This window comes from Leptinotarsa decemlineata, unplaced genomic scaffold (assembly GCF_025532065.1).
Source record: "Leptinotarsa decemlineata unplaced genomic scaffold, Ldec_3_MD MMD2_tig00026340_RagTag_RagTag, whole genome shotgun sequence".
Taxonomy (NCBI): Eukaryota; Metazoa; Arthropoda; class Insecta; order Coleoptera; family Chrysomelidae; genus Leptinotarsa; species Leptinotarsa decemlineata.
The window spans coordinates 10899898-10925725 of NW_027412694.1; the positions used below are offsets into that span (position 1 = coordinate 10899898).

A 25828-nucleotide genomic window follows, 5' to 3' on the forward strand; every position below is an offset into this window, starting at 1 on the left:
AATCACGAGGTTTAATCTTACACATAGGTATACCTGATAGCCCGTTTCTGCAGTACTAATACAGACAGAAGTGCTGATGAATTGCATACTCCCCAAAACGGAATTCCATAACGTAGGTGGGACTCAACGAGGGCGTAATACACCGTTCTGGCAGTTTTGATTCCCAAATTTATTGAAGTTACTCTCACTGCATATCCAAAACAAATTTTACTTTTAAGTTGTTTAATATGCTCGATAAATTTGAACTTGTTGCCAAAGTGAATATCTAGAAATTTAGATTGAGTCTCGTTCTTGATCACTAAGTTATCACCGAATGACAGGTCATCAAGAACACATCTAAATGATAAAATGTTTGCTTTAGTGATATAGAAGGATAGCAAATTAGCATCACACCACTACCTGATTTTTTTCATATCATTGTGTAAATCATTTGAGTTTTGTTGTTCCACAATATCGTCGTGTCATCAGCGAAAAGAGAGAAATTTCCAGAAATGATCAAATTTGCAATGTCATTTACATATAATAAGAATAAGATGGGTCCCAAAACTGATCCTTGTGGAACACCACACAAAATTTCCCCTTTTTTTTCTGAAAGTCCTGTTGTTCATACCATTTGATTTTTTTCTGAAAGGTAAGATTCAAATCATTTGAGCGTCATTTCTCTGCAGCCGTATTGGTGAATTTTTCTTTGCAAGATCCTATGATCAACGCAATCAAACGCCTTAGAAAGATCACAAAAAACCGCAGAACTAAACTTTGAGTAGATATCATAAAGAAACGAAAAGATTGCATCGTGCGTATTTTTATCGCTTTAAAAACCAAACTGGCTTTCACTTAAAATATTGTGGTATTGTAGGAAAATTGTCAGACGTATTTTCACAAGTTTTTCAATAACTTTGGCTATAGTTGGAATAAGAGAGATCGGGCGAAGATTCGCGGGATCATCTGAATCTCCACTTTCATATAATGGAAGGACAATGGACGTTTTCAGAAAATCAGGAAATATTCCATTGTAGAAGGAGGTGTTGATTAGGGATACCAATGTTTGCAGTGCCTGAATTGGAAGATTTTGAATAATTTTTATGGAGATTCCCATCACATCCAGTTGCATTTTTATTGTTTATATTTCTCAAAATGTTTACTAATTCACTAATACTTGTATCGTACAATGATAGGTTATCCTCAATTCTGACATCTTCAAGATTTTTAAGGGATCATAAGATACCACTATATTCTTACTAAGGTTTTTTGCGATCGAACAATAATAATCATGGATTTTATCAGGACTAAGTAATATTCCCACACTGATAGCAGATCATGCTTCTTTCATTTTATTAGTCGAATTACCGATTTGGTTATCATAATGGATTTCCTTCGCTCTCTCAATAGTGGATCTATATATTGAAGAAGATCTATATATTGAAGAAGTCGTGGAAGTAAAGATTGTCGGCAAATTTTCGTATGTTATGCAGTTATAACCTGCAAACGCCTCTAAATGATAGGAGCAACGTTTGGGGGCTATAATGGGGTTTTTACTAATTAAAATACTGTGGTTAGCTACTTTCGGAGAGTGGGTCGTGGAAGAAATACTCTCGTGTGATATAAGCCGCATTTTCACGTGTCAAGTAGCTAAAGCGAGTTACTAAAGCAAGTAACTAAATTTAGTAACTTGTATGGTGTAAACAACTTGATTTAGTACTTGCGCAAGTACATAATTTAGTAAACTGTTTAGTCAAGTGAATAGAAAAAGTTCTATTTACTTGAGCAAGTTGCCTCTCCCACCTTCGCTTTCTAGCAACTACCAAGCCGACTAAACAAGTGTAGACAGCTCAGTTTAGGCAAGTTCATAGTACAGACTGCAAGGTTGGTTGTGTTTTAATTTGGTGGCGTGTTTTGAAAATGTCTCGTTGGAGTGAAGCGACTACAATAAAGTTTGTAGAAGAGTATCGGGAAAGGCGATGTCTATGGGATACAAAGGCTGTGATTTATAAAAATAAACAAGCTCGGGACGCGGCGTATAAGGAAATTGAGGAGATCATGGGAATAGAAGGATTCGGAGTGCCTGAAATCAAGAACAAAATACGGGCGTTGAGGTCAACTTATTCTCAAGAAAAAAAGAAAATAAGGGACTCGATGAAGTCTGGAGCAGGAGCGGAGGATATTTATGTCCCCAGTGTGAAATGGTTCAAGGAAATGGACGCATTTTTACGTAATATAGAGGATAATAAGAGGCCCACGCAGGATAATTTCAATGTAGGTATATTATAGTAGTGTTCATATGATAGGTAATTAATCCGTATACGTGTTTTCCCGTCCCGAAAGTATCAACTTGTAATAAATTAAAGCAATACATCTCTCCAGCTATGTAACCAAATACGGAATAAGTATGTACATATTATAATATTAATATTAAAGTAGGTATAGTCAAAATATCATCCGTTGCTGCCATGGCACCGCACCTTCGCCCACAAAGTACTGGCAGAGTCGATCTCGCAGTTCTCTTGCACGTCGTGACGAATGATTACTCCCCAAAGGTCTTATTGACGGCAAGGGTATATTACTGTCATTTCTCCAAGAACCTGGTCTAATCTGACCGCGTTCTCTATCTTCTTCATCTAACGATCCATTTGGTGTGTAAGTGTTCTGAGAAGTGATTCGCAAATAATTGTGTAGTGCGCAACTGGCCTTGATAATTTTGTCCACAGTTTCTGGTAAGCATGCCATAGGCTTTTCAAAAATGCGAAATCGGCTAAGCAGAATTCCGAACGCATTCTCTACTATCCGTCTTGCCCGTGAAAGGCGGTAATTGAAAATTTTCTGATTTTCCGACAGTGTTACTTTTGAATAGGGTTTCATCAGATATGTTTTCAATGAAAATGCATCGTCACCTACGATGAAACCACCATCTGGTAATAAACCATTCTCTAGGGCTTCAAATAAAGATGATTGTTGGAAAACCCCACCATCGGATTGTCTTCCAGAACATCCAACATTAATATAGGAAAAACAATAGTTGTCATCTACCAGAGCTAACAGAATAATGCTGTGAGTATCCTTATAATTGAAGAATTCACTACCACAATTTGCCGGCGCATGAATCGTCACATGTTTCCCATCAATCGCACCGTAACATTTGGGGAAGTTCCACTTCAAACGAAACCCCTTTTCAATAACGTTTCATTCTTCTTGGGACTCCGGTACCTAAAATACATAATACGGTATATCTATTTGTTCTATTTCAGATGCAACGCGAAGAAGCAGTTGACGAACAACAACAACAAGATGAAGAGGCAATAATGACTGCCAGACAGGAAAAGTCTCAGGAACCACCACAGGAAAAGTCTCAGGAACCACCACAGGAAAAGTCTCAGGAACCACCACAGAAAAAAATCAGAGCTACGGCAAAATTGAGACAGGTTACTGCAGTAGTTAACGACCTAAAAAAATAACCGAAACTATCACACATGAACCTGCCAATGAACATGAATACATAGCTTTTGGTCGCAGTGTTGCTGCACAATTAATGACGTTAACTGCTTTTTCTGCAATACAAGCACAGGAACGTATTCAGTCTGTTCTTACCAGTTTTAAACTCCAAGACCTCCAGAGTATTCGGTACGACACAGACACACATACCAGCAGTGCTAACGCCCCATCTGCCATCTCTACACCAATGCAGTCCCCTACATATTCCGACATGCCTTCTTCGTATAGCGATGGCTTCAGCACTATAATCCATGCAGAAGCAAATCTTACCTATGACGACGATATTAGAAGATCACAGATGATAGCACATGCTTTTTCCAATATTTAACATGTTTTGTTCATCAACAACTTGTTCGCAATAAAAATATTCAAAAAATACATACCTTTATATATTTTCTCAGACTTTCAAAAATAGCATCACACACCTCGGGTATAAATTTGGAGATTGCAGGTGTTGACACACGAAATAACCTCTGCAACGTTCTATAACTATTCCCTGTGGCTAAATAGGACAATGTGATTTCCAATTTTATTCTAGCTGGAACAGCCGATCTCATTACAGTGTCGTATTTCGTAATTTGATGCGCAATTTGAGCCAGCAATATTTCAAACTGTTCTTGAGATATCCTCAGACAATTTCTATATTCTGGTGCGTCTTCAGCTGCTAATTCTCTTAATAACGTAGATGAAGCACCATATCTTTCTCTTCTACTCAGCCATTTACGTACCCAGCAACGCTTCTTTTTGTTTTTGTTCATTTCTTCTGCAAGTATTTCGGATACTTCGCCACATAACGTCAATATACAATTTCGCACTGCTGCACGCGTCACTTTTCCTGCCATGTTTAATCTGTACTAAACAACTAAACAACAAAGCAGGTACCTACACATGTGAACGCTCACTAAAACGAACGGACTAAATTTTAGTTACTTGCTTTAGTAACTCGCTTTAGCTACTTGACACGTGAAAATGCGGCTATAGGAAGTGGATTTATTCGTTGTGCAAGTTGCAAGTAGACTTAACTACATATAGATTTAACATTGAAACATTCAATCAGCATGGGGAGAAGGACATGATCATTTGATACCCCTATGTATATATACATCAGAGTTTACATATATATATATATATATATATAAACTAGTAAGTGGCAAGTAAATACAATTTCAGATTTGTGATATTTAGTTAGTTGTATTCTTTCTTCCAGAATCACTGGTAGATAAGGCTTCACAGCCAAAAAGCAGCATTCAAATGTAACCAATAAACAGGATAATTGACAAGCAACAAGAGGTGTAATATTAATATAAGTAAAGCAACAGGCCCGTGCTGGGCCGCCGGGACACCGGAACGTGTCCCGGTGCGCCCTTTGGCCGGATGCGCCCTTTGGCCGGACCTTTCTGGCACCCTCCGGCCCCGAACCTTACAAATTTTACATTTAGAATGCCAACATTAAATGTTTAACAGCATAATTAACACCGTTTAAGTAAACAGAAAATTTAAATAATAAATATAATTAAATTTGGATCATTATAAGACGAAGCTTATCGTCGATATTGCCGAGCGGCCGGGTTGAGTGTTGCGGCTGTAGGCTACACAGAATGAACTACGACAGCGCCCTCAGGAAGTGTGGGGAGTGGGGGCGGTACGAGAGTCCCAATTTCGTCTACCTGTTCATGCTTGTATGTTACATGTTACTCACTAGTCAGTAAACTCATGCAGTCGGCCTGATTGTAACTTGTACTTGTGTAGTATTGTATTAGTGTTTTATTTCAAGTTATTCGGTGCTGTTACTGTTCTTCCCGTGCAAGTTTCAAACCCTTAATGTTAAAGGTAAGTGTTGTTATTATTCTTATTAGTGAGTTGAGGTTTGAGGTGGAAAAAGCACATAGATATAGATAACCTAAAGCAAAATACTAGGCATAGACCTAAGCCTTTTCTGCATAGCATAGACCTAAGCCTTTTCTCACAACAGTGGAACAGTGGCTGGTAAATTTGAGAAAAAAACAGAGTATATATAAGGGGCGTCTAAGTTGGCCAAAGCATTTACTTTTACTAATCATCTCATCAAAATATTTTATACAGATCACATTAAAATTATTATTGGTAACATACTATGTTTGTTTATCTTTTACTCGAACTGTCAAATAGCCACATGTTGTCAAAGTATGCTCTTTTAATCTTGCATTTATTTAAAACTAAATCTTGTTTTTTTAAATACATAAAGTGATCAGTTAAATTTTTTTTAGCGGGTTACAAATCATGGACAAGAAAAATAAAAGGAAAAAAAGTGGACATGAATTTCGTCAAGAAAAGAAAAACAAACTTCTACTCGAGTCTGCAATATCATGTTCAAAAATAACAGCTTTGTTTAAAAAACCAGACGGCCCATCTGAAGATGAAAATCTTGAATCACATGCACAAAACAAAACGTTTGAGGAAGCAGAATTTGTTAGCTTCAACTTGTCTTCACCATCAAGCTCATCAAATCTTGATTGTTCCAAAATGATTTATGATAATCAGTTTTCCGATCTCAGTTCTGATAGATTTCAGGGGTTCAAATTAGTTGAAAATTTACAAACTGAAGAGCAAGACCCGAATTATCTTAGTCCTCGTAAACTGGAAGCACCTTCACTTGACACAGGAAATTCGGCTCGAAGATGTTATTCTTCAGTAGAAGAATCTCAAGTACATATAATCAATTACTTCGAAAAACCAAGCGAAAGACATTTATCGGCATATCTTGATTATCATCCAATACAACCTGATGAAAGAGAGTTGCCTTTTAATGACAAAAAACCCTTATACACTGTAAAACGAAACGATGGAGAAACCTTTCAGAGACATTGGATTTCATATGACGAAAATTCAAAGAAACTGTTCTGTTTTATTTGCATCGTTTACAGCAGCAACTCCAATTCAACCTTTTGTACAGGGTTTGAAGACTGGAAACATGTCCACCAAAGAGTTAATGAACATGAAATGTCCAAAGCTCATTTTCAATCCGTCGAGGCTTTTATGGTAGCCAAACGTAAGAAAAGTACTCGTGACCTTCTTTTTTGTGATCAACTAGATAAGAGGAAACAAGAAGTCTTAGAAAGGAGACATGTGGTGAAAATTGTAATAGATGTCTTGAAGCTTATAGGAAAGCAAGGATTGGCTTTTCGTGCATCAAAGGAAGCTGCTTACTCTCTTAAAGATGACACAATCAACCATGGCAACTTCTTAGAAATTATTATGTTAATGTCCAAGTATGATCCACAGTTAGAGAAACACTTGAAAAAGGCTATTGAAGAAAGTGATACGCGCATGTCTAAGAGGTCAACAAAAAAAACAGACGTGGAACACGAAAAAAAAGGCAAAAACAAAAGGGTGGGCAGAGGAAGTGCCGTGACATTTCTAAGTAACAACACGGTAGCAAAAATAATGATCTGTATGACAAAAGAAATCAAATCTGTCGTGGCAAATGAAATCAAATCGGCCGGCAAATACTCAGTTTTGATGGACACGACGATAGACATAAGTAGCAATGATCAATGTGCAATAGTTGCCAGGTATGTTAAAGGTCATGAAGTGTGCGAGAGACTACTGGCATTAAAAAGTGTGGTTTCTACTACAGGAGAGGCATTATTTGACACTCTCTCTGGTGTATTGACAGAACTTGAAATACCTTTGAGTGATTGCGTCGCAAATGCGTTTGATGGTGCGTCTAACATGAGCGGTCAGTATAATGGTTTGACTGCACAAATGGCCAGCAAAATCCCAAATCACATTCACACGTGGTGCTACGCGCACGTTTTGAATCTCGTAATATCTGATACAGCTCAATGCCTCACTGTAACAATCTCATTTTTCAGCATAATGCAAGAGACCCAGGTTTTTTTGAAGGATTCAATTAAAAGACTGGATATGTTTAGGAAGCAAAATCCTGAGTACAAGTTGGAAGCCATTGGGGCTACCAGATGGCGAAGCCGCAGCAATGCAGCAACGAAAATATTCGGCAGAATAGACATGTGGACCTCTTCTGAAGAACAGTCTTCAAACACAGCTAAACCTAACAAACACATTTATCTGGAGTTGGTATTGGCTCTGTTCAAAATTTCACATTCAGCTGATTTCAACGCCAAAGTGAGACATGAAGCAACTGCTTTACTTAAGAAGTATCTGGATTTTGAAACAGTACTTGTTGGCATGATATTCTTGCAATTGTTCAAAATCACTACGCCACTATCGGATTACCTCCAAACAAAGAATCTGGACTACGCCCAAGCGTGGAGGAATATTGAGTCTTCTCTTAGTAGGCTAAAACACCTAAGGGAGAAGTTTGATGAGACTTTGAATGCAGCACAACGCTTTGTTTTGAAAATGACGCAGAAACTCGAAGAAAGAGCAAAGGCCGATGAAACTCTTAATGAGATTGTTATTGGCAAAGCAATAACTGAGAAAAGAAAGAAGAAAGTAAAGAAAATGGCAGGAGAACTTGCTGAAGACGACAGTGTTGGAACTTCTCCGGAAGAAGAATTCAAAATAAAGATCTTCTTCGTAATTGTAGAGAGAGCTGTCCAAACTATGGAAAGCCGTTTTGTGCAGCACAAATCGCTATACTTGGATCTGGCATGTTTTGACCCAAAAACATTCAAATCCCAAGAATCTCTTCCACCTAAAGCATTGAAGAAAATAGGAGAATTAGTTTTGAACGTTGATGAAGAAAAGCTGAAAGAAGAACTTATCTCATTCGTAAATGTATGGCCCCAGATTTCAAATGCAAGTTTGAACGCCGACTATGAGAATGAAGATGTCTCAGACGAGAAAATCGATGCGCAAGAAGAAGAAGATGATGAAGACCACGAGGTCCAGTGCAAAGAGTCGGCATCATGCAATAGCTGTATCAAGTGTGCATATAAAGTTATATTAGAATATAACATGTACTGTTTACAATACCCAGAACTTTCAAAAGTGTATAAGTTTCTTCTAACTATCCCATTGACTCAAGTCTCTTGCGAACGAGCATTTTCAAAGTTGAAACTTATCAAAACCAGATTAAGATCGTCTTTGACAAATGACAATTTAGAATCATTACTGTTGATGCAATCAGAAGCTGATATTTTGAACTCCATAGATCCAGACAGCGTTATTGACTATCTTTGCAACTCCAGCTCCGAACTTAAAAGACTTCTTCAGGTTTAGATTCAGTTTGCAAATTGACTCAAAGAAGACCTACATTTGTGAATTATATATATTTTTTTATTTCCTTAAAAATTATGTAATAAGTGGTAACTTTTTTTTAAATGTATATATTGCATGTTATATGTGAAATGTTTACCGAAAATTACACTTATTACGTTTCAACTCCTACTTTCTCTTTTAATTATTTTATTTTAGCTTAAAAGCTTAAGCTTAAACATTTCTTCAAACGATATAAGTACGACAGTTATTTTCCCATTCCGCATTGCAAATATTTAAAATTACCGTTATTCTTGAGCAAACAATAAATGGCCATTTTGTTTGACAAATACTGGTACGATTGTGTAAGTGTGATCGTTCGCTCGTACGGTGACCAGATGCCAGAATAGCAAATTGAACCCAGCGTCATGAGCGATCAACACGCTAAAAAAACAGAGGTTAGGAATGGTGGAGGGGGGGGGGTGTTGGCGCCCTTTGGCTATGGCCGTCCACCGCCCTAAGAAAGGGTCCAGCACGGGCCTGTAAAGCAATAGAAATATTGGAAAGAGCTACCCTGATCAAGGTGTTGCCAGCGTATATCTTTTTCCAATGGATATTCTCTCCGTTCGAAACTTTGTAGAGATCTGGTGTGTTCATAAATGATCTTGAGATTCTATGGTAAGTATTATAGTTGTAATCAATGATTTTCTGGTTGTCAGAGACTTCTTGTAGTACCGTAACAAAGGTAACAATAAGCTAATCGTCAAGATGTAACCAACGTCCAACGAAGAGATAAAGCGAAAGGGCCAAAAATGAAAAGGCCTGTATATAGTGGACGGCCTGAAGTGAGGTCTAACGATTACGGCTTGATTAGGAAGATAGAATAATTCAAATCCCAGAACACTGAAGTGTATATTTCTTTCTTTTCTCAAGAATAAGAAACTCTTATATTCACCACCTAATACGTATAAGGCAAATCCATCCAAGATGTGAGCACAATTCTCAAATTTAGCTCCTGCCATGTGCCGTGATGATCAAAAAAGGAAAGGATATCCCCCTTTCAAAGGTATGTCAACTTGTCATCTAATCAGTTTTATTTCGCAATCCCATGAAATGGGTTAATTATTGCGGTTATCTGGTCGTCATGGTTATTGATGACACAGACGGTCTGTTCGGGGTAAAATCATCTTCAATGACGTCACAGGTGAACCCTTTTAATCAAACCTTTCAATGATATGAACTTAACAGAAGTGACACAGATTGCCAATATAACTCAACAGTGATGTGAATGTATATTTTGAAGAACTAAATATGAGAATGTTAGGTTATTTATTTCTCGTATTTGTATTCCACAGGAATCTCAGAGAACACTCGAAGCACCAATTACTACAAGGCAATTATAAACAAGAACTGATTGATGGTAAGTGATTGAATGATAACTAGATGCAATTGAATATACAGAGCGTATTATTTTCAGGGTACAGAAACTTAGAATTTAACGGATCTCATGGAAGCACTATTTCAAAAATGTCATAACAATAAATAAATAAACATCGAAGTTGTATATTTTTTTTCTAGTTAATTTAACGAAAATCATAAAAAAAAAGTAAATTAACACGTAACACAGTGTACGTAAATTATTCTAAGAATTTTTCAATTCTGTTGTAATCCATGGATTTCTCTTTCCGACCTTGATTTTTTGCATGGGAAATGATTTATCAAATATATTCAATAGCGCGTTGTGAAATGCGAGGAAAGGTTCACTTTGGGACAGCATACCTTCCCAGTTGATCTTTAGACAATTCTGATAAAACCCATTGTAATTTGTTCTACTATAAAGTCTTCCAAACTTAAGTTTACGTTGTGTACTTAATGAGTCAAGACGTACAGAAAAGTAATTGCTTCGAGATCTGATAAACCTGATGGTATCACTGAGCATGCTACGTTCTGTACATCAAAATTGCTACAAACATAGTCAATACAAGAGCTAGAGAATTGGGAAACACGAGTATCTGAATCAACGTGCATATTCAAGTCAAAAGTTAGAAATAAATGTTTGAGTGAGTCTGTGTCTGTCGAATCCTCATTGTTATAATTTATGTTAAAATCACCTGTAAATAATATAGATGAGTTGACAGATAATTCAGATAATAAATAGCTTAGGTTATTAAAAAATATCTTCATCAGCAGAAGGTGAACTGTAAACACATAAAATATACGGATTATTTTTTTTGCTGTAGCAGACGGAAAACTCAAACGATTTGTCTTCGGACAAGTCTTAGAACTTATCAACTTGAACGAATGTCAATTCACCGAGAGCCGAATTACTAATCAATATTACAGTTCCTCCATGATTAGAACAGTTTCTGGAGTATCTAGATATTACAGTGTAGTCAGGAATGCTTATTGGTTCGAGCTTATTACACCAATGTTCCGTAAGCAAGACTATTGTAGGAAAATTCAAGTCACTTAAAAATTAAAAAAGTTCATCTAATTTGTTCTGAAGGGACTGAATGTTGAATAAGACTAAAGTAATAGAGTTACAATTGGAGAAATGATTACAATTGTTATGTTCTTCAAATGATATTTTTGGATCATAGGAACTCTTAGAACATAGTTTTCTTTCATTATCTGAACTATTTTTAGTGTCTTCATGGAGGGGACTAAAAAACCTTGAACGGTTTCATTCGTGATGGTGGAGAATTCAAATTTTTTGATTGTTCATTTCTGAATATGAGATCTGACATTTTTTTGGCAATTTCCTGTTCACTTTGCATCGTGCCTTTCGTACAATTCAAATCGAAAAAAGAGATATCACCTTCGGCATAATGATTCAATTTGTATTTATATTCATTGAGCTTGATATTGAATTTGTAAATGAGATCATTTAATTTTACTTGCTTACCATAAGGTACAGATGAAAAAATTATATTCGTATGACTACACTCTGTATTCCTACTGTTGATTTCTCTGAATGACGGATATTTCTTTGATTTGAAATAATTAAAACCTGCAATAACTATTATGTAGTCATTGAGGCCGAAATTCATCGACAGCTCAACAGCATCTATCACATTCAAGAAATAAGCCCCTGGTTTGATGATAGTTTGTATGGTGAACTCTTCTCCAATAAATTTGGACATAGATTTTCTCAAACCATAATCTATTTCGTCATATAAAATGAGGATTTTTGGGATTGGAATGAACACCCTGTGATTCACTTCGGAAGTGGCTGTTGATAAATTCCCAATATTGGCCATTTTTCTCTAACAATTGCCCGTGTTTCATTCTTCTTGGTTTCTGGCGGGTATTCATTATCACTACCTTCCTCAAAAAGGACCACCTTCTGCACTGAAGTTTCCTGGGTCCTTATATTTGCCTGGGTTGAGACATTTTTCACATTTTGAACTGTTTGTGTGACTTTGTATCAGTGCATTTACGAGTTTTGTCCTGTAACATATTCCGTGTGTATCTCATTATTTGCACTAGTGATTAACTCTTCTTGTTGTTTGATAATTTCGTTCAATTCATGTTCCCTTGTTTGAACATATGACAATTCTTATTGTTACGTATGTATCTATTAAATTAGTTATTGTTTAACGACTTTATTGGGAAAGTAGATTATTGGCTTTCCAATACTCCATCTTAATAAAAAAAATGTAGTAAACTTCTAAAGGAAGGAGGAAAGCGATTTCGTCCAAAATAAGCTATGTGTAGATCATAGAAGTTACTTTCACGTGAACATTGAATTATATAAAGTAACTTTTTCCAATTCAGTGTATACTCCTAACATTCGTTCTCGAAAGAGATATCATTCATAAGAACGATACACAATACAATAATATAACAGTTGGGCTGAAAAGTTAGTAGATTGACATATAAAAAAATTTTTTGATACAATTCGATTCATTCATCCAATATAGTTGCTTTCGAGGGCGATTCAAGGAGTATAGCGATCATACAATTTTTCGATATCATTTTTATAGTACTATTCGTCTTTAATCTCAAAATAAGCCTCAGTTTTGACGGTTACCTCTTCATCGGAGCTAAATTTCTCTTCAGCGATCATTCTCTTGAGGTCTGAGAACAGGAAAAAGATCTAGAGAATACGGTGGATGTGAAAGCAATTCGACGACCAACTGAAGCAATTTCGACATCGTATTCATTGATTTTCGACACGGTACATTGTGTTGATGGAACAGCATTCTTTTTTTCTTCAAATGAGGCCGTTTTTCCACGACTTCATGTTGATTCATCTCTTTTCTAGATAGACGATGATATACCACTCGCATCCCAAATTACTGATATCATAACCTTGCCAGCCGACAGATGCGTCTCAGCACGTGCAGTCCACTTAGATGACGATCGTTTTGTTTCTGGTAATAAATTAGAGTTTTTTTTGTGGTGGATGCTCAGAAGCATCAACTCGTTATTGCTTTTGGTCGATTGTGAGCTCGCGTGGCATCCTTTTTGACCAAAGCTTTCGCAAACCCAAATATTCAGTGCTCTCGTCGTACACCTGCCTCCGCTAACTAACCAAATCAAGTGGAAATATGGTCACAGAAGTGGCTAATTGAGATTCTAAGCTCGGATACTAGTAGCTCCGTCCATCCGGGCCTGACACCTCGAACGTCTGCCTTGGTGCCCTCCAAGGCTAGACTCGGATACTAGTTTCCATTAGATGGACCGCAAGCCCCCACCACTAGAGGTTGTCCGGTGCCTCAGTAAGAGGCTGCAATGCACCCTTGATTGGATCACTGCATCCCGTCCCGTTTGCCCGCTAGTGAAGGCGTTGCCCCTAGGAGGCCAACGCCAATTGGAGATGAGGCTCGCTAACCTCCAGCCGTTATCGGGCACTTCATCTCCCCCTAGAACTTATGTTAGGAAAATTCTCTTTCCAACGTTTGATGAGTAACCGTCGAGGAATGTTTTGAGCACCCTCTACTTCAGACCTTATGTCGAAGAGGTCGCGGCCATTGACCGTGCGTAATAGGGCGGTTCGCCTACAACTTTTGGGTGTACGCCGTGTGGCCTGCACCGAATACCCTTTCGTTACTCCGAAGGGCACTCATGGATGAGTAACCGTCGAGGGCTCTTACATGACACCTCTCCCACACATCTAGCTTGAAACCGGCCACCGCCTGTTGCCATAGCTACCCCGTACGGGGTAGTTCTACCCCTCTTGAATTTAATTTCACCCTCTCGCTCCCCTCAAGTGAATTTACCCGGCTCAGATATTGAAAAAATTAACAAATATTTGAGGTTTGATTTTGAATTTACCGCGTTACACGAGCCGAGTACCCTTGGCAACGTTGGCGTAGACTGAGTGTCTGGCACCGCTGACGGCGGTTCCTTGGGTTGTGTCTTACTGTAAGACTCTTACATAGATGGTTCCGATATTCTGTGACTGAGTACTGGGTTACACTTCAATGCTCTTCTGCTCTTCCAATGATACCGAGCGCCTTGATCATGCTCTGTGCGTGTGAAATGTTATTTGATGTTTGTGACATGACATTCGACATTTTTAGTTAAAATTGAGAACGTAAATCTCAGTCTGTGATGTAAATGTAGTTATATGTATAGTCGAAGTAACCGATATTGTGCACTCGTAAAGTTGACGGCACTCTCAAAGGCCAAAAAACCGGCAGCAAACAAATAACCCTGGACTGTAGACTTGGCAGCTCGTATTGGATAATTTTTACTAACCGAAATTTACAATTAGCTGAAGAGTCATAAAATTGAATTTGAAGTCATGTTACGCTGAAGAATAGAAATCGGGGAATGCGGCCTTTGGTTATTTTATCGCCGTTGTGTTCAATTCAGGAACTGATCGCGATTTGAGTGTTGAAATTTGGTATTGGTGCAGTTATAATCACTTGAAATTTCTGTTATCTGTTTAAAGTGTGGTGTCCTTGGACAATGCGAATGGTAATAACAAGTGTGATAACAACGCAGACTTTCTCCAGTGTAATGATATCAGTTAATAAGATTCGTGTGCATTTGAATATTGAAACACAGAGAGTATGTTTCAATGTATAAAAGAATCTACATCTCAAGTTTGGTTTCGAGAGAAACAAACTATTACAAGCAACATCAGATTTGACCGAAATTCCTTTCTCAACTCTGTACGTAAAATAGTCAAAAACAAACCTTATGAACGCAAGACGCGATGTGATACGGGATTACCAAAAGCTTTAGAAGGGCATCTAATAAAATCATTGAAAAAAGAATATACGACTGTTACAAAAGCAATGAGATTCCTACAACTGAAATCATAAGGAAGAAATTGAATAATTCACCCTTCAGAATTGGATAAAGAAACTAGGATTTAGATTTAAAATGATAAACAAACAAAGCAGCTATGGAAAACAGATGATTAGTGGAATTGTGTAACAAATACTTAGAACAAATAACTAAATATAGTCAAAAACAACGCCAAATTTTCTATGGACTAAACTTGGTATGATACTCTCGACACAATTCGAGCATGTGTATGCCTAACAAGCCTGCAAACAAGGATCGCGACTAATCATTGTGCATAGCGGAGGAAGTAAAGGATGATATCCGAATTCGTTGAAATTAAATGGAAAAAAAACTGAGGTCTATCATAAGAAATGGTAGCTAATATTTTCTAGGAATGGTTTGAAAACACATTGATCCCAAATTTGGATGCGATGACATGTGACTCATTTTTTTATTACGATCGTCAAATTTATCATAGAACAAAGAACGACAATCATAGGTATACGTCAATGCGTCACTGTAATTGGTGTCATCATGTGACGCGGTGTCATCATCAGATGCGGAATTGGGTAGTTGGCCGATGACTTTTTTGAGTGAGTGCCATGTGGTCTGCACCGCGGGCCTGTCAATCTCCAGTGACTCCCCCACTACTCACCCCAACAAGTTACTTCGACATCTTTAGGCCTCAGCTATCTCGAATAACTTCATTTTGAGTAGTAGATTACAGCCGGTTCTGGGCCTCCCCCCACCGCGATGACGTATTAATTGCTTTTTTTGTTGTTTTTTAGTAACATCAAGGCGATGTGACCTTAAAGGGTCTGGTGCAGGGATCGTTCAGAATTTTTTTTCGTGTGAGATTTTGTGTGTATGTGTGTGTGTGACATAGTGACGTAATTACATTTGATTGGTGTGTGTGTGTGTGTGTAGGAATGCACGGTACAGGGTTTCATCATGTACTTGTCTTTGTACAAACATACGTCTGCATACTTCGAAGATCCTTCAAGTAATGAATGTTCCATCGGTGTGAGCCCACCAAGTTAGTAGTAGTGTGACGTCACAGCAACAACCGTTCAACGGTAAGAGAGCGAAATGTTCATTCCACGACGTGTTTCTGAATAATGCGTATTCATCGGTGTGCCCTCACCTCTCTCGATGTGGTGAGGCTGTGACGTAATGCATCGCTCTAGCCTCGCTATGGATGGTGACACGCAGGCGGCCGAGGACTGTCTGCCTAACGTCTGCCCTCTACGAGAGCGCAACGACCACTGCCTGTTCGTATCGACATCTGTTATTGCATCCAGTTGGGAGGTGGGCTTGGCTCATGTAGCTCAGAGGTGGGGTTGGCTATGACGTCTTGACGGGCCCGATCAGACTGTAATTAAAAAGCGGACGAGTGTTAGTTATGTCAGTTTACATCAAGTGAGTTAGTAAGAACATATCATATAAAATGTATTCCTGTGACTGGTAAATCTTTCACTCGTAGTGATAATCTTCGTCGGCATCAACTCCAGAGTTGCCAAGGGGGACCACCGTTGCCACAGCTACTCCGATCGGAGTAGATCTACTACTATTGATTATTTTTTACTCCGCTACTCCAAATTATAAAATTGTACTCCATTTTAACAATTACTCGTCGCTTGTGAAATCTCCATTAATGATCATCTTGTATCCTCCCTATATAAAAATGGCATGGACAACATCTAGAAATGATGTACTGCTGCTCTGGCAACACTGCAGTCTGCAGTTTATTGCTCTGTGTTCTGTGTGCACACTGCACTCTGCACTACTGCACAGTAGCACAGAGGCACAGAGCACAATAGTCGAATGTCAAAAATAAATAACAAAATATTATTTTTGTACGAAGAAACTAAAAAAAGTATGTATTTTGTTGAGGGCAATTATTATGGATGAGTAAGTTTGGTACAATATCCCAATCCACTTTTTTCATGAATATAATTTTACAGATTTATTATTAGAAAACCCAAAAATATTGGGGAACCTGTTGCCTCCTCCTCCAAATCAACAGAATATGTTAGTGAGTCAATAACATATCGCCAATCTCCAGATAAACCAGATACCAGTACTTGTGAAAAACCGAGTGACTCAGAAAATAGCGAGTTTTCTGAACAACCACCAAAAAAGAAAAAAAAATACACTCAAAAATTCAGAAATGTTTGGTTGGAAGAATTCCCCTCATTACAATGTGTAAAGCAAGAGCCCATTTGCAAGATATGCGATAAAAAATTACCTTGCAACTACAACCATATTGATAGACATTTCAAAAGTAAAAGTCATAAATTAAAAAGTAACATTCTGAGAACAACTGCTCAAATCCGGCAATTTGTTGATCCTAAGAAAGCCCATGTAAAAAATTCCGTGAAAGCTGCCGAACTTAAACTTACAGTATTTCTTCATGAACAAAATTTGCCTTTTCTCTTGATTAATCATTTACCAAAGTTGATAGCATCTACATGTCCCGGTTCAAGCATTGCAAAACAATTGGAAATTGGAAGAACAAAGGCTACAAATTTAACCAAAAATCAGTTGAAGAAGCTCTAACAGAACTAAAAGAGCATTTAAATATAAATAAATTATATAGCTTAATAATTGATGAAACTACTGACATCTCAACTAAAAAATCCATGGCTGTCATTATAAGATTTCACGATAATGTTTCTATAAAAGATAGATTTCTAGGACTGATAGAAGTTGAAAATGGTACTGCCAAGTGTTTGTTTGAAACTGTTTTAAAACTTTTAAAAGATAATAATATAACTATAGAAAATATGACTGGTTTAGGGGCCGATAATTACTCTGTAATGATGGGTAATAAAGTAGGGGTGCAAACCAAATTTAGAGAAATTAACCCTATAATAATAGTCATGGGTTGCATATGCCATTCATTACATCTATGTGCATCAGCAGCAGCTGTAAAATTGGCCAAGTTGGTAGAAGAATTTTTGAGAAACATCATTAATCACTTCTCAAATAGTACAAGAGAATTGAGGGTTTCAAAGATGTTATATATGCCCGTAGGTTTCACCCTGTATTATACGTTCAGGTAAAAAGCTTTGCAGTTTTTATATCTCAAATGATTTGAGTGAAACACAATAAAGCAGTACCAAAATAACAACGATAGCAGACAGTTGCTTGTTTTATTCAGTTGACCTTGACCGAGTTTATAACATTGGCGACGAGGAGTTTTGTTCTTACGCGAAATATAGCACTAATTAGTTACGTTAATGCAATTGATCATAATATCAACATGCCAGAAACATGGGGACTGCTCGGATCACTTAATACATTCGACCCGAAAAACTCTAACTTTTCAGTGTTCAAAGAAAGACTTAAACAATTTTTTGTGGCGAACAAAATAAATGATGAGGATCGCAAGAAAGCTATTCTTTTAAATACGCTAAATGAAGAAGCGTACATACTTGTAAGAAATTTGTGTGTACCGGATTTACCGGATGCAAAAACGTACGACGATTTGGTGGAATTGTTAACTGAACATTTTTCGCCAGTAAAATCATATTTCTCGGAACGACTGAAATTTTACACCGCAAAACGTGGATTAGAAGAAAGTGTGGCCGAATGGGAGGCCAGAGTTAAAAGTTTAGCAACAACTTGTAAGTTTGGGACTGAATTGAATTTAGTTATGAGGGACATTTTCGTTCTTGGGATGAATAATCCTAAAATTATGGATCGACTTTTTGAAGAGGATGCAACTGCAGATTCAGTAACGTTCAAATTAGTGGTTAAATTGGCTTTGGCAAAGGAGTCAGCAATTAGTGAACATCATTCCAGAGAAGCGTCCATTGGTACGAACATAAAAACGGAACCCGTAAATTTTTATAACCAACGCTATCATAGGAAAAATTTTAAGGAATCGGGAAGCAATCACAAGCAACCCGAACCGGGGTCTTCTAGTCGACTTGGTAAGGCTAATGGAAACCAGCGGGTGAGTCGAAATAAAAAATACTCAAGTAAGTGCTACGTTTGTGGACGAACCAATCATTTGTCAAACGAATGTGCTTATAAAAACAATAATTGTCATAAATGTGGAAAGAAAGGACATTTGGCGCCCCTATGTAATAAAATTCATCAACTTTTTTTGATTGAAAATGAAAATTTAAGTGAACCTAAAATTGATAAGATTTTATCAGATCAGAGTTTGCAAACTGAGTCAATTTTCAATTTAAATTGTTTCAATATCGACACATGTGATAATGTTAAGCCAACTTATGTGAAATTAGTGGTTGAAAATATTCCAATTAATTTTGAAGCGGATTCTGGATTTGCTCAGTCAGCAATCTCTGAACATTTATATTTAAGATACTTTAAACAGATACCATTGTTTAAAAATGATTTAAGTTTAAGAGATTATATTGGGTTGACTATTGAACCAGTGGGTTACGTTAATTTTAATATATTGTTCGAAAACAAACATTTTGTCCTCAAAACTTATGTCATAAAAAATGGTGGCCCACCACTGATAGGCCGAAATGGGTTAAAGATGCTTCAGTTAGGAATAGGTAAAATTCAGTTTGCTGAAGTTGAACCTGAACACAACCATAAAAAGGTAAATGAAATTTCTGAAAAAATTAAATGGTTTAAGAACAAATATTACGAAATTTTTGATAATAAATTAGGAACCTTCAATAAATTTCCAATAAATTTAACGGTAAAAGAAGGGTCTGTACCGAAATTTTGTAAAGCCCGTCCAGTACCGTTTGCTTTGAAACCGAAAATTGAAAAGGAAATAAATAGATTAGTTGAAATTGGAGTGTTGATTCCAACTGAGTTTTCAGAATGGGCCACGCCCATTGTACCAATCATGAAATCGAATGGAAATTTAAGAATTTGTGGCGATTTTAAGGTAACCCTAAATCCTAATTTAAATATTCAGCGGTTTCCCTTGCCTAGAATCGAATATTTATTTTCACAATTAGAAGGGGGTAAAACATTTTCCAAAATAGATTTATCTGAGGCATACCAACAATTAGTTCTGACCCCAGAATCTCAAAAATTAGTATCTATAACTACTCATAAGGGACTTTTTTCTTATACTCGTTTACCATACGGGATAACTAGTGCTCCCTCAATTTTTCAGAATATTATGGAACAAATTTTTCAAAATATGCCTGGTGTAGTGTCTTTCTTAGACGACATTTTAGTAACGGGAAGGAACGATGAAGAACATTTTGAGCGTTTGGATCAGGTTTTCAGGAAGTTACAGGAATGTGGTCTAAAAGTCAAGCAAGAAAAATGCGCTTTATTTCAACCTTCAGTGAAATATTTGGGCCATGTCATTGATAAGGAAGGGCTGCACACATCGGACGATAGAATTGTAGCAATAAAAAATATACCTACCCCTACTACTGTTACGGAGTTGAAATCGTTCTTGGGTATGTTGAATTTTTATTGTAAATTTTTACCTAATATTTCTAATATTCTAAAACCACTTTACTCATTATTAAAAAAGGATGTAAAATGGAAGTGGACAAAAGAATGTTTAGAGGCATTTGAAAGTGGGAAAAGACTGTTGGTAACGGCTCCAGTTTTGACACATTTCAATCCAGATAAACCGGTCAAACTTGTTGTGGATGCATCACAATTTGCTCTTGGGGCTAGTATAAGTCATATTTTTGAAAATCAGGTTGAAAAACCGATAGCATTTGCGTCAAGATTACTAAACTCTGCCGAATTAAATTATTCGCAAATTGAAAAAGAAGCTGCGGCAATCATTTTTGGATTGAAAAAATTTTTTCAATATCTTTTTGGTAAAAAATTTTTGCTTGTTACTGACCATAAGCCTCTACTAACAATTTTTGGTAACAAAAAAGGTATCCCTATTTTAGCAGCAAATAGACTTCAGAGGTGGGCATACATTTTATCAGGGTTTGAATACGAAATAAAATATATTAATTCTTCTAACAATACAGCAGATTTTTTGTCGAGATTGCCTATAAATTGTTATGAACAAGAAGATGAACATTGCAAGATTTCATATATAGATTATATTGAAGAATCAAATTATCCAATTGATTTTAAAAAGGTCAGAATGGCTGCAGCAGTGGATCCTATTTTGAGCAAGGTTATTTTTTATGTTCAAAACGGTTGGCCTGATCGATGTCCTTGTAAAGACTTATCTCCATTTTTTGTAAGAAAAAATGAAATATTCTTAGAACAGCAATGTTTATTGTGGGGTTATAGGTTAATTATACCAAATAAATACAGAGAGGATATTTTAAAAGAATTACATTCTTCACACATGGGGATTGTTAAAATGAAGTCACTTGCGCGCTCCTACTTTTGGTGGCCAAGTATGAATAGTCAAATTGAGTTAAAGGCAAAATCTTGCAAAGCTTGTGCATTGCATGGGGATAACCTTCGACCAACGGGCAAGGAGAAAGCGCGGTTAAAATATTAAAAAAGGCGATTTTGAAAGCTACCCAAGATGATAAAAATGTTGATTGCAATTTGATCATTAATCGATTTTTATTTCACTATCGTAACACTCCACATACCACGACAGGGGAAACGCCAGCGAAATTATTAATGGGACGTAAGTTGCACTGTAAATTTGATTTATTAATGCCCTCAGTATATCAAAATGTTATCAAAAATCAAGAGTCACAGAAACATCATGCTAAAGGTAAAAGAACGGAAAGTTTCAAAGCTAACGATTTTGTTTGGGCTCGGGATTTTCGGCAACGTGCTGATAAATGGTGTAAAGGTAAAATTATTGAAAGGTTAGGAGAAAGAACCTATTCCGTACGAACGAATGAAGGAATGATATGGAAACGCCATCTAGACCAATTGAAAAAAGATAATTCTCTTGAAAACCATATTATTGAATCTAAAAATAAAAAGGATGTCATCAATATCATTCCTCGTTCAGAGTTGAGTGTAAATATTGTAAATAGTGCAAATAGAAATAGGGCTCAAGTAAACAATGAAAACGTTTCTTCCAATAACTGTGAAAATAATCCAGTTTTCGATAGAATATTAAGAAGACGTAGTCAAATAAAACCTCCTGAGAGGTTAGGATTAAGTTAGGTTTAGTTTGAAATTATTATTATATCAGTGAAATCTTAAACGGGGAGATGTTATATATGCCCGTAGGTTTCACCCTGTATTATACGTTCAGGTAAAAAGCTTTGCAGTTTTTATATCTCAAATGATTTGAGTGAAACACAATAAAGCAGTACCAAAATAACAACGATAGCAGACAGTTGCTTGTTTTATTCAGTTGACCTTGACCGAGTTTATAACAAAAGAATACCAGGAATTTTCAAAATTAAAACCTTTGAAACTTTTGAAAACAAGTCAGACAAGGTGGTTATCATTACAGGTATTATATTTTAATTTTGAGGTCTAAGGAAAATCTAAATACTATTTACTTACAGGCGGCTGTTGAAAGGGTCCTTCAGTCATGAGATGCACTCAAACTATATTTTACAAATGCTGTTTTCACAGATGATTTGAGAATTACGTCCCAAATATTAGAAAACTTGAAAACCCCAATTTATAAAATTTATTTCTCATTTCTTTCATATGCCCTTGGGTATGTTAATACTTTGAACAAAGAATTCCAAAGTGAAACATGTAAAGTGGATGTGTTGCTAATAAGACTGACAGAATTGTACAAAACTTTTCTACGAAATTTCATAAAAATGAAATACTTGGATAAAACACCTATCGATGAGGTAAATGTTGGAAATCCGCATAATTTCCTCAAACTTGAGGAAATGTATTTTGAAGCCAAAGTTGAGCAGATTATTGATAGTGAATCCTTAGATAAAAATTAACTCTCAAAGTTCAGAACTAATGCTCTTGGGTTTTATATAGAATTATGTAAACATATAACAAAACGGATTGATTTCAAAGATCCACTATTATTGTACATCAAAAAATTTTCTCCCTTATGTTGATGTAGAAAACTTAAATTCTGAGTACCGTTTAGTGAGTTCTGTGGCAGATCTTCAAAGTAAAGTACATAAGAACTTTGAAGAATTTTGGAATTCTGCAATGGAAATCAAAAATGGTTTAGATGAAATTATGTTTCCCAATTTGTATCAAGTCATTAGAGCCATAATGACAATTCCACATTCTTCGGCAGCAGCTGAGAGAATATTTTCCCAACTTTTATTAATTAAATGTAAGCAGAGAAATCGATTAGAAGTTGACACTTGCGATTCAATAATGCATACAAAATCACTTTTGGGATTAAAGGGAGATTTGTGTTACCAATTTGAACCTTCTGCAAGACTTATTAAAAAAATATCTTAAGTTGTGTTGAAACCAAAATCTTTTTATAAAGTTAGTGCTAAGAAATAGCTATTTACATTATTCCTATTTCTGTTTGAGAGTTTTCCAGAGCATTTACTTGTTTGTATTTGAACTGAAAACGTACTTATTTTTAATGGTAACTGTGATAAATGAAATGATAGACTGTATAATGGACTAATCTGTTTTTAGTAGTAGGATTAAGGAGTTATATTTTTTGTTTTTGTGATGAAAATATTTTTTACATTGTTTATTAAGAAGTTATAATTTTTGTTTTGATATTTAAATTTGTTAAAAATCATTAAATCATTCATTTTGTCTTTAAGCCTTTAACAATTCTGCTTTTTATTTAGACTCGGACAGATTGCTTAAAAATATCCTGCCAAATATTAGTAATGGGAATAATTCGAATACCAAGAATCGACAGTAATCGAATTACTGGAGGTCCTGAAAACTCATGAAAAAAGTGGCGTTTTCTTGACGAGGTTCTAATTCTATAACATTTACAACCTTTTATTGACAGATCAACACGTTCTCGCCTGGCGGGAACGTACCGATCTGTCAACAAAACGGAGAGACTAGTTGTTCTAGAACAAGAACGGCGTCAATAAAGGGCTACTAAAGTATTCGAAAACTTTGGACTGTCATTTGTCATATTTTCAAGGAAAAGGAACTCTAAACAGATTAATTCGTTTTGGAAGATTTGGATTTATTACACTTGATGAAGTCCAAGTGGTTGAAGGTGAAGTCAGACGATTTAATGTAATTAATGAATAATTTGGAATAATCTATCCATATTTACACCCTTTATCATTTGGTCGTCAACTGTCAAATGAACTTGTCATGGCAACACAAAAAAATCGACTATCTTAACTCTACTCGAACGCAAACACTTTCAACAGGCAACAAGCTTTTTGACACTTCTTTAGATTATTGTAAACTTTGTCGTCACATTCGATCTGACCAAGAGTGTTGCCGTTCAACTACTTTCCTCACTCATTATTTGTACTTTTTAATAATCATTTTCTCAACAAAAAATGAACTAAACTGAAAAAATGCGACCGGTTACCGAACAACTTTTTTTTTCTAAATCTACTACTATTTTTCAATTTCTACTCCAGTTTCATACCCATTTCTGCTACTTTTTCTCAAACGTCTATGGCAACACTGGTTGAGTAGCTATCGCCAGCATGTCAACAACTCAGGAAGCTGATTCCACGACCGAACCCCAGTTGGAACCTCTATCACAACCTAGAGCTCCTGACTACAGGAGTGACAACGACGACAAAACTCATTTGTGGACATATATCAGAAAATGATTATGGTAGGGTTAGAAATGTGTGGAATTTATTCGAGTGTCAGAATTTGGGTGAATACTCTGATTTGTATTTGAAGTCGGATGTATTGCTATTATGTGATATTTTTGAAAACTTTCGCACCACAAGTTTGGAGATTTATAACTTAAATCCAGCACATTATTACACTGCACCTGGTTTATCTTGGGATGGTATGTTGAAGTATACGAATATTGAATTGGAATTACTAACTGACATTGATATGATTCACTTTTTTCAAAAAGGTATACGAGGTGGAATTAGTCAGTGTAGTGAGAGGAAACATATATCAAATAATAAATTTTTACCAAATTATAATCCCAATGAACCTTCCACACTCATTACATATTTAGATGCAACGAATCTATACGGTCATAGCATGTCGCAACCTCTACCAAAAAGTGAATTTACATGGTTGACACCTAATGAAATTCTAAAAGAAAATATATTGTTCATTATAGAAATCTACAGCAAGCCATCAAAAGTAGTTTGATTGTAATGAATACACATAGAGTATTGAAATTCAAACAATCACGTTGGAAGAAACCCTGTATAGATCTTAACACTGAAAATGCGTAATAGGTCTAACAACAAATCTGTTGAAGATTTCTATAAACTAATGAATAATGCAATATATGGAATGACAATGGAGGATATAGATAACAGAATTGATGTTACACTCGTTACACATTGAGAAAATATAAAGAAAAATATAGGTGCCAGCACTCTCATATCCAGACCAAATTTCAAAAATTGTTCAATTTTCACAGAAAATTTCGTTGCCATTCAATTGGGTAAAGTTAAAGTCCATTATGATAAACCATTATATTTGGGATTTTCTATATTAGAATTATCAATAACAGTCATGTACGACTTTTTCTATGGATGCATCAAACAACAATTTGGTGAAAATGTCTCTTTACTGTACACAGATACCGACTCACTCATTTTGAAAGTAAATACAGAAAATTTTTATGAATTCATGAAAACTAACATAAGTAGTTACATCGAATTACAGTATAGTTAACCAATTCGATATTCCAGTGACAAACAAGTTCAATCTTGGGTAAATTCAAAGACGAATTTCCGAATGATCCAATCATGAGCTTTCATGGTACAGGTGCAAAAGCGTATTATGTGAAATATGTTGATGGTGAATTTAAGAAAGCTAAAGGGGTGAAACGATCGGTTATAAAGAATGAATTGGCATGTGAAGATTACCAAAAATTCGTGGAACATGGTGGTATGATATTCAGAAAGATGAATTCATTTAGAAGCGTGTTGCATGATTTGTATACTGAATTGAAGGATAA

The 25828-nt window shown here is 36.1% G+C and overlaps 2 protein-coding genes and 3 long non-coding RNA genes across 5 annotated transcripts; all 5 read left to right on the forward strand.

Moving 5' to 3' along the window:
• The first annotated feature begins 1899 nt into the window (after positions 1-1899).
• Positions 1900-4306, forward strand: LOC141485854 (uncharacterized). Its single transcript, XM_074183405.1, has 2 exons — positions 1900-2253; positions 3243-4306. The coding sequence occupies exons 1-2, from the start codon at positions 1900-1902 to the stop codon at positions 3447-3449; spliced, it is 561 nt and encodes a 186-aa protein (XP_074039506.1). The 3' UTR covers positions 3450-4306.
• A 491-nt stretch (positions 4307-4797) lies between these two features.
• Positions 4798-8838, forward strand: LOC141485853 (zinc finger MYM-type protein 1-like). Its single transcript, XM_074183404.1, has 2 exons — positions 4798-5316; positions 5733-8838. Exon 2 carries the CDS (start codon positions 5746-5748, stop codon positions 8668-8670), a length of 2925 nt encoding a protein of 974 aa, XP_074039505.1. The 5' UTR covers positions 4798-5316; positions 5733-5745; the 3' UTR covers positions 8671-8838.
• A 401-nt stretch (positions 8839-9239) lies between these two features.
• On the forward strand, positions 9240-10249 carry LOC141485855 (uncharacterized). Its single transcript, XR_012467496.1, has 3 exons — positions 9240-9712; positions 10002-10066; positions 10124-10249. It is a non-coding gene; the product is annotated as an uncharacterized lncRNA (long non-coding RNA).
• Positions 10250-15969: 5720 nt separating this feature from the next.
• LOC141485910 (uncharacterized) lies at positions 15970-17741 on the forward strand. The gene is made up of 2 exons (XR_012467530.1): positions 15970-16800; positions 16854-17741. It is a non-coding gene; the product is annotated as an uncharacterized lncRNA (long non-coding RNA).
• Positions 17742-22168: 4427 nt separating this feature from the next.
• LOC141485903 (uncharacterized) lies at positions 22169-23517 on the forward strand. The gene is made up of 2 exons (XR_012467522.1): positions 22169-22246; positions 22302-23517. It is a non-coding gene; the product is annotated as an uncharacterized lncRNA (long non-coding RNA).
• Positions 23518-25828: the final 2311 nt, after the last annotated feature.